The 9913-nt window shown below is 48.1% G+C and overlaps 1 protein-coding gene across 2 annotated transcripts in view; it reads left to right on the forward strand.

Moving 5' to 3' along the window:
• SAMD4B (sterile alpha motif domain containing 4B) overlaps positions 1-5747 on the forward strand; it is a 31040-nt gene extending 25293 nt beyond the window's left edge. Inside the window, exons 9-13 of one of the 2 annotated variants that reach the window (XM_044306588.1) lie at positions 1280-1404; positions 2695-2893; positions 2974-3097; positions 4228-4311; positions 4653-5747. In XM_044306588.1, the coding sequence (XP_044162523.1) occupies positions 1280-1404; positions 2695-2893; positions 2974-3097; positions 4228-4311; positions 4653-4681 (561 nt within the window). In that variant the 3' untranslated portion in view covers positions 4682-5747. The remainder of the gene's footprint in view (positions 1-1279; positions 1405-2694; positions 2894-2973; positions 3098-4227; positions 4312-4652) is intronic. The other variant, XM_044306590.1, reaches the window with a different exon arrangement.
• Positions 5748-9913: the final 4166 nt, after the last annotated feature.

Genomic DNA, 9913 nt, shown 5'->3' on the forward strand with positions numbered 1-9913 from the left:
ATATTACATATGCACATTTTACATAATATACTTCCTATGACCATATGACATCGTAGGAATATACACATTAGATCCAGATCTTTATTCATCTAATTGTTTTCTCCCTCAACAAACATCCTTATAAACAGCCCCCCCCCCCCACCCCTCCCAAACATTCCAAGAGCAGGCCATCATTGCAATAAGAGCATAACTACCTCCAGATTCTACGTCTCCTCATTCTATCGGCACCAGTTCGATTGGACTCAAAAAACAATACAGGCTATGAGCCCCAAGTAAGTAGACTCCCACACAGACATAGCACTCAGTCCACATTCACATATCACACAGCAGACGCCAACAGTTATACACCACACAGTCCACCAAACACCAGGATGTACACAGTCACTTCCCCAGATCAGCCTTACCGGGCAACAAGCAATCATTAGATTGCTATTCTCGTAGACCCCAATGTATTGGCATTGGAGTCTATGAGAAAATTGCTAGTATCCTATGGTTCTTTATTACAGGCAAGGGCTCCATAGGGAATACTATGCAGCAGCCTCCTGTCATTCACAAACTGACTGCCTGCTGCACACAAGCTCCAGCTCTTATAGATCACCGCACGGTAGAGCCGGAGCATCATCAGAAGCGTGTGCTCAGATGCCGTGGCCAGGATAGACCACGGCATCTGAGGGGTTAGATGTCCGCGGTCGGCATTACCGCAGGTTGCGGATATTAACCGCGGGTGTCTGCTATAAGAAACGGCAGAAAACCCGCCGCTATGGCGCCAGTTCTGCTCAGGAGCGGGCTCAATCTTTAAAGACCCGGCCAGCGCCGCCCTAGTACAGCGCTGGTCGGGAAGGGGTTAAAGCAGGAGGTCCATACAGTATTGGAACATCCGCTTAAGTTTTATGCGAATTGACTTCGGATGTTTCATCCTAAATAGATTCGCTAATCCCTCGTTATGACCACTCTGTAATCCAGCAGTGGTGGTCGTGCTTGCACACGATAGGAAAAAGCGCTGGTCTCTCTGATAGCCAGGGCTGCGGGAGCGCACATAGGCATGCACTTTGTCCTACAGTGTGCAAGCACGGCCCTCGCTTCTGGATTACAGGGTGGGCATAATGAAAACAAGCTGTGTATAATGTGATCCAGCCAGCTAAGGAGGCAATATGGACAATCGCAACACATTAGGAAGTGCCTTGTATTAACTGTGTCTACATGGTAAATGCAATTTGCTGAAATCAGACAAACCCCTTTAATTATCCATCTCATTTACTCATGACCTCTCTTCCAACAGGCATTTACCGAGACGCAGAAAAAAAGAATCCTCTCCTGGAAACAGCAAGTCCTGAAGCTGCTGCGAACATTTCCTCGCAAGGCTTTACTGGAAATGCAGGGGTACAGACAACAGAAGGGGTGCAGGTGGGCTGTGTATGGGAGCCGTAGGGAGCAGGAAAGAGGTTGGAATAGTGAAGAATACTAGTTTCACATTCGTAATCCGTTTGCAGAGGGTAGGTCTACTTGGGGGCAAACAGCAATTATGTGTGAGAGTTAAGTTTGTTGCACGGCCTGCCAAATGAAGCGCCAAACATAGCTTTGGCGCTTCCTCCGGCAGTGCAGAGGAACATGAGACCGACGTGGAAAACGCCAGTCTTAATAAATGCCCCCCCAGTGTTTCATTAGTGTTGGAATAGATTGTAATAGTGGAGAGCGTTGACAGATGGCTTTTCTGCAGTTTGAACACTAGGTGGCAGCACAGTTAAAGAGGACCTTTCATGGACCTTTCGTTCTCAGTGGGCGTCTCCTTCTCCCCGGCTGTGACACTCTCTGCTGTGATTGGATCGCAGCACAGCCAAGGAGAAGGAAGGAGACGCCCATTGAGAAACCCTGACGTCTCCTCCTCCCTGTACCGATGCCTAGTATTAACATACTGAGCGGGAAAACTGCAGGGGGGGTAGGGGCGATGTTTAAAAAAACTGGCAGGGTGGCAGCAAATAAAGGTATTTATCTAAACTAAAAAGGTCCTCTTTAAACTTTTGAGTTTGAAAACATCAGTAAGATTTTTAACCCCGTAGTGAACGGCCTGTTTTGTGCCTTAGCAACTAAGCCATTTTTTCCCATTGCAAGAGCCATACCTTCTTTATCTTGGATGGAGTGCACCTAACTCATTGATTACTTTAATGAACTCTTCGGCACAATAAAGCCCTTTAGTAAGTGCATCCCGGGACAGCCATAACTATTTTATCATATATATATTATTTGTCTACGTAGCTGTGTGAGGACTTGAATTTTGCAAGCCGACTTGTAGGTTTTCCTGGTACCATTTTAGGGAACATGGGGCATTTCGATGTCTTTTATTCCCTTTTTGAGCGGTGGATAAACACTGTTATTTATCCTATGATAATTGTGTAGTCCAGGGGATGGAGCAATACCAGTTGAGGGGTTTTTATATATACTTGGAGATCTTTAAATATAAGTTTATAGAATTATTATTTATCCCACAAGAGGATTTTATAAGATTTGATCACTTACGTAATGGATTGCACTACTTTCAGGCAATGTGTTAGGCTGTATGTGTGTTGTATTCATCTGTATACCACATACCTATGCTGCAGGTGTCCCCATAGGTTTCTGAGGGTCAGATATATGCCAAAAGATTTGTCATTGAAATAACTGTGTGTCCTCTAATTACCAATGTTCTTCTCTTTACAGCTGGGCATTTGCTTCAAATTCCCTCCCCATAGCTGGATCTGTGGGGCCATCATTAGTTCGAAGAGGGCAGCGCCCATTTCAGATGCCCCCAAGGGCTGTACCGCCTTCCCGCATTGGCGTCATAAGCCCTGGGTCAATTGGGGGCGTCTCTCCAAGACACGCACTTACCAGCCAAAGCACTGGGAGCCAGGGTCGACAGGTGAGGAGCTAGGACTTGTGAACACAGTGGGAAGAGGGTTCAGGAGTAGATCAGAACGTGCAGCTTTTTATTTCTTCTAGAACCTGTGGTTCGCCAATCCTGGAGGAAGTAATAGCATGCCATGCCAGAGTCACAGCTCCGTGCAGCGCACCCACTCGTTACCCGTGCACACTTCACCACAGAGTATCCTCAAGTTTCCTCCTGGTAAGTTATTGAGGGATCTCTGATTTGACCTCTTACTGACCAGATACACTGGGATACACCTTTTACTGAAGTCATGAAGAGTTGATATTCTACAGCACTGCCCTGGAGTAGATGCTTAGCTGCCTAACTCCTGCTCTTTAACCCTTTGATTACCGCAGTAAAGGGTCAGAGGGCTTCCCTCTTTTTAATGAGGTCTCTGAATTTCCTGGTGACACAATCAGGGATTGGGGAACCCTTGTGCAGTCAGTACTGGGAACCTAAACGGGATCCCAAGGCTGTGTGTACACTTGGTAAGGCTGCTGTTAGGACGCTCAAAGTAGTGTCCTAAAGACATCCAATGTCATGGTGGCGCAGGTCATAATTTATTATACAGGGGTATTATAAGTGCAAAATAGCAGTCCCTTAATAGGATTAACATGTAATAAAGAAGAAAAAAAATTCACCCGAAAAAAAATTACAAAAATGGGATTAAGTATAAAGTCCATTATTACATCCAGACAAAAAAAATAACTACACTTAGGCAGGTTACACACCTGCGGTAAAGCTATTGGCCTAGCCGTTCAGTGCCAGACCCTAATTCCTGTAATGAGATCTGGCCACTCTCCGGCATGAGCGCCAGGCAGACAGAAACTGGTGCGTGCCAACTGGCTGGATTCACACTGGATTCCATTATAGTCAATGGGGTCTGGCAGTGAGCGACAGTATTCGGCTAGAACAGATCCGGGGAACTACGGAACAGCCTGTCGGATAGCTTTTCTGGAGGCGTGGAAGTTGAACTATCCTTATTGGTTAATGAGATGCGTTTTTTTTTTACTGTATCAGTGCAGTGAAGAAATGTATACAGATTACCAAAGTAACTTATATGTAACCCACCCCAAACGCAAAAAATACAATTTCTTCTGCGTGAAACAAGACCTTATACAGCCACTTCAGTTTATAAAACAATAACAAATGCAGAGAGAAAAAGAAATGTAGTGGATGATTAGGGCCTAGATAGGCCTGGTCATTACGGGGTTTAGACTCCATATTGGGCTAATAAGTAGTATATTAATTGCTGAACAGACATTAAACCAATGTAGTGTAAGCTTTGTCCGTGAACTCCATTTTTAATGGCCTCTCATTCTTCATAGATTGCCAGGTTCCTGGGGCGGATCTGGAGATTAATCCCCGGCTAGAGTCTTTATGCCTGAGTATGACGGAGCATGCGCTGGAGGGTAAGACCGCATCAGGCACGACCACAGAACCATTGTATCTGACATTACTATAGTGGGCCTCACCCTTTTCCCAAAGCTCTTTCCACTTGGGGGCTGCTCTTGTTTCCACAAGGTAAAGCAGTGGTCTTCAACCTTAGATTTTCCACCAAAACCCTCAGCATGCCCTGACAGCCCGTGGCTGCTCCTTGGAGCAGGTTGGAGACCACTGGTCTAATGATTGCAAGGTGGTCTTATTTGGTGACCCCTCTCACTTCTGCTCTCAGAGGGGAAGCAGCTTTCTGGGAAATAGTGGGCGCATTTAGATGAATTAGTTTAATAAACGTCCTTCTCCTTTCTCACAGAGGGTACAGACAAGACATCGACAATCTGACGACGTGCTCATTGAACCCTTCTCTACGAGGGATTGCTTATCCTATACCTTTCCCTGTCTTCGGCCAGGGAAGTGACGAAGCTTTCCCACGATACGCCCCGAGGCCATCACTACATCATCCACCCACTGCGTTCTAATACTCGTTTCCGCTATTGTAACTTTTTAACTTTGGTTTAATATCCAAACACACACACAGCACCGCTAAGCGTTCGTGATGAGGAAGGAGCTTTTTCTGTCTAGACATGATTACCATGACGTGGTAACATTGGGGGGAGGGCGGGGGGGGGGAGCTTAATGAAGAGTCTTTTCTGGTGCACACACTTACACCCGCCATGCACTTGGAAGGGTCCCAGTGGCAGAGAGCTTGGTTGTGGGGAGAAAGAAGGAGCATGACTTTGCCAAGGCATGCAAAAGCTGGGCAGGCGAGGCTTGCTAATCCGTTTTGGAGCCAGGAGCTCCAGGGAAGGAACCTCTGCCAGGCAAACACACTAAGCTAAGGAACAGTCAATGTTCCCACTACAAGGACTGGCACCTGTCAGACAGGATGCTGCTCTGTGCAGCCGATCAGGCAGGGGGGGGAGGGACACCGCAGCGGACGTGTTCGCCATCAGGACAGTCCGGCTATGCTCGGAGCATGACATTCGAAGAGCAAGGGGGGGGGGAGGTTAGACGTCTACCCCCTTTTTATTAACAAACCTCACAACCTACTGTTATCCTCCCGGGTCCGCAGCTCACACCTTTTACGAATAATCCTTGCAAACGCCCGTCTTATCTGATCCACATCGCCTCCCTCCTCTTGTAGCGGTGGACTTGAAGCCGGCCCCCATGCCACACGCGGAGCGTGGAGGTAAAAAGCTGGGCAACGCTGCCAAGACTGCCTGTGGCCACCTTCTCCAAAGTATTTTCAGAATAGCGCTAACTATTTATTTCTAACATAGAAACACGGCTCCTTTTCTGATAGAAGACAAAATTGTTATTTTAGATACATTTTATTATGGATAACTTTTGTTATGACTATGGCTGGTAACCATGAGTACAAATTATTAAAAGAAAATCTAAAAATATTGCTGCTGCGTGCCGTCCGTGTCTGATCGCTTGGTGTATGCTGCCGCGTGTGTCCTCCACCTGTTAACGCACTCCGCAGGCTACTGTGCCCAACTTGCCCCAAACATATAACCTTTATTATACAATTCATTAAAAAGTAGTGATAGTGAAAGATTAAAAATAGCAAGCCTAGGTGCGTATTCTTGGATTGTGCAGCTGGGGATAGACGGTGTGCCCAACCCGCACAATCCCTATACTATAGTCCAGTGTTTCCCAACCAGTGTGCCTCCAGCTGTTGCAAAACTACACCTCCCAGCATGCCCGCACAACCAAAGGCTGTGCGGGCATGCTGGGAGTTGTAGTTTTGCAACAGCTGGGGGCACACTGGTTGGTAAACACTGTCTATTTTACAAATCTGTTCACTTCACTGACTAGATTATCAAGTAACATCAGCTTGACACCTAAAATCTAACGACTGCCCCCCAACATGTTTCGCCAGGTAGACTGGCTTGATCAGGGGTAAGAGGAGCAGCAGGATGACAAGAAAGGCATGTCTACTTTTATAGGATGTAGTTTTGTACTGTAGCTCTGTGTGCGTAATGACCCTGCTGTCTACTTTCTTGTCCGAATGCTGGAATACCCCTTTAATTTGTTAATGTACCTTTTTATAGCATTTGGGGCCGAGCTGCAGTACCCTGGCACAGTCACCACTCAGTGGATGGAGCTTCCGGCCCTGCCCTTGTATTTCCTACACCGACTGCTGCTGACAACAGGGCGTCAGTCCCTATAACTTTGGAGATCCATCACCAGCTATGGGGACTTATTAAGACCGGCGTCTAAAGCCTTGGTCTTAATAAATGTGCCCCTATGTTTTTCTCTCTAGTCACATTCAGAGCAGTGTTCTTCTTCGGCGCTAGCCAGCAGATTTTAAAATGCATATTGGGACGTGAATACAGAGTGTTATAAGCTGGTCTCCAGGGAGGCTTTCACGTTTTTAGGCCGCATGATAGAACTTGGTTCATTTGTAGAAGGCACGCGGTCAAAAAACGGCTTGGGGTACTTTTTCACACTAGCGTTTTTCTTTTCCGGAGCTGAGTTCCGTCCTAGGGGCTCAATACCGGAAAAGAACTGGTCAGTATCATCCCCATGCATTCTGAATGGAGAGAAATCCGTTCAGGATGTCTTCAGTTCAGTCACTGAACGGCGCTTTGGACGGAGGAAATACCGTAGCGTGCTTGCGGTATTCTCTCCGTCCTAAATTCTGGATCAGTTGCCGGATCCGGCATTAATTTACATTGAAATGTATTAGTGCTGCATCCGGCATTAAAAATACTGCAATGCCGGATCCGTCCTACCGGTCTGCGCATGCGCAGAGCAGTAAGAAAAATAGAAACGGAACCGTTTGTCCGTATGACAAATGGAGAGACGGATCTGTTATTGCAATGCATTTGTGAGACTGATCCGCCTCAGTCTACAAATGCTGTCCGTTTGCATGCAGATTGCAGGATCCGGCAGGCAGTTCCGGCGACGGAGCTGCTTGCCGGATCACTCTGCTGCAAGTGTGAAAGTAGCCTTAAAAAATTAGGCTACTTTCACACTAGCGTTCGCCGGTCCGCTCGTGAGCTCCGTTTGAAGGAGCTCACGAGCGGACCCGAACGCCTCCGTCCAGCCCTGATGCAGTCTGAATGGAGCGGATCCGCTCAGACTGCATCAGTCTGGCGGCGTTCAGCCTCCGCTCCGCTCGCCTCCGCACGGCCAGGCGGACAGCTGAACGCTGCTTTCAACGGATCCGATCGAACGCTAGTGTGAAAGTAGCCTTACTTTGAAACACGTGTTTCAATCAGTAAAATGACAATAGTCTACAGCGTATCCCTGTGCCCTAAGTGTATCGCAGAAGTCTAGAAAGCCTGAGCATTGAGGAGGTCTGGGAAAGCTGAGTTACAGCCCCCCTGGAGCCCCAATGACAGTGATATAAATACCGTACACGGGTTACTTCATAGTCAGAAGCTGATGGGCGCAGTCAGCTTTTTATTTCCCCCTCTGTAGTTGTTAGATTAAAAAGCCTCAGATGCAGTGATCCGGCAGACGAGTCATTAGCAGCGGTGCCTCGTTTAGGACTCCACGGACCTCAGACCTGGACACGATGACATCAGTGTGACGGTAAACGGTAGGAGCGTGGTGACTGGCGGTGCTCTGACAACTGAATCACTCCCCATTGACGTTCATGTCGCCGAGGAAGAGGTTCTTCTGATTAGAAGTCGGCTGCAGTGAAGAGCCCATTAGTGTATTTTGTAACGGAGCAGCGTCACATACAATTATATGATTGCTCAGGGCAGAACGATTTGCTCATTGCGGGTCTGTTATCTACTGGAGAAACAGGTGGGAGCCTGGAGAATACTGATAGGGTGGTAATGACATGGCACAGGAACAGATGTCCTCCCCACACCGTGTACCTGGTGGGGGATATGCTGCATTTGGACAATCGCATGCAGCCTGTCATCCCCCTGATTTCAGCCTTTACAACGCCGCAAAACCTGGAGTGTTCCTTGATTACTGCTCTATTTGGTTGGGATTTTGCTGCTGCAGTATTCTAGCAGATACCAGGTCGACCCACCGTAAAACTGCGCTGTGTGGCCTTACCCTTAGGGATTAAAAGGAAGCCACTGCCGCTCCTTTAGGGCTCGTGCACACGGCCGTGCCTGTATTGCGGCCCTGCAGTGTGCACACCGCATCACGGATGCAGACCCATTCACTTGAACATGTTCTATGCTTTAGCGGTGAGGACGGATCACTGACCCATTCAAGTTGAGTGGTTCTGGATCCGTCTGCGGAATAGGCACGGATGTTGCCCTTGCATTGGGGACCGCAAATTGCGGTCCCTAATGCATGGAGCGGCCGGCCAACAGCCGTGTGCATGAGCACTTAGTATGGCGAAACAGAGGGAAAATACCTTTGTGCACTTAGAGTCCAGTGGAGGTTGCCATGCTACTGCTGGGGTTCCAGTTCCCATTGAGTGGTCTGTGTAGAGAATGGATGGGACGGGTCCTCCAAACATATTGTAGCTGCTTTGGTTAAATGGGTTTTCTTGCCCTTAAAGGGAACCTGTCACCGGGATTTGATGTATAGACCTGAGGACATGGATTGCTAGGTGGTCGCTAGGACATCCGCAATATCCAGTCCCCATAGCTCTGTGTGCTTTTATTGTGGGGGAAAAAAAACTTTGATCCATATGCAAATTACCCTGATATGTGTCCTGTCCCCGGAGATGAGTCCAGCTTCACGCTGGACTCATCTCCGGGGACAGGACACATATCGGGGTAATTTGCATATGCCCAGGGCATATCAGGGTAATTTGCATATGCCCAGCACCGCCCCGCATCCTCAGAATCATCTCCTTGCTCCCTGACGTCAGACAGCCAGAGCGCCGTAATCTCGTGATGCGTGAGCTAGCGCATGCGCAGTTCGTTCCCTGAGGCTGATGCCAGCACAGGGAAGGAACACTATGAGGACACGGCGCATGCGCTAGCTCATCGCGAGATTTCGGCACTTTAGGTGTCTGACATCGAAGAGCAAGGAGGAGATTCTGAGGATTCGGGGCGGTGCTGGACTCATCTCTGGGGACAGGACACATATCAGTGTAATTCGCATATGGATCAAATTGTTTTTTTTTTCCCCACAATGAAAGCACACAGAGCTATAGGGACTGGATATTGTGGATGTGCTAGCGGACATCTAGAAACCCATGTCCTCAGCTCTATACACAAAATCCCGGTGACAGGTTCCCTTTTAAAGGGGTTGTGTAGTAGTTGCTGTAAAAACGACAGACCTCATATAGTACATGGCAATCTCTAGCAAAGCTAGAACCAGGATCCAGAGATCTCTTTATTCATTGCTCCAATTTCTCAGTAAGATTGATTTCAAGCTGGCAGCTCAGTGGGCATGTCCTTTCTGCTGCAGCTGTCTCCCTATCACGTCTCAGGGGGTGTGTCTTTTCTGCTGCAGCTGTCTCCCTGTCACGTCTCAGGGGGTGTGTCTTTTCTGCTGCAGCTCTCTCCCTATCATGTCTCAGGGGGGTGTGCTTTTTCTGCTGCAGTTCTCTCCCTATGCCATCTCAGGGGCAAGACCTTTCTGCTGCAGCTTTCTCCCTGTAACTGGCACAGCTTCTAACAGTAGATTGGGCTGGTGGCA

This window comes from Bufo gargarizans, chromosome 9, assembly GCF_014858855.1.
Source record: "Bufo gargarizans isolate SCDJY-AF-19 chromosome 9, ASM1485885v1, whole genome shotgun sequence".
In the NCBI taxonomy this organism is placed as follows: Eukaryota; Metazoa; Chordata; class Amphibia; order Anura; family Bufonidae; genus Bufo; species Bufo gargarizans.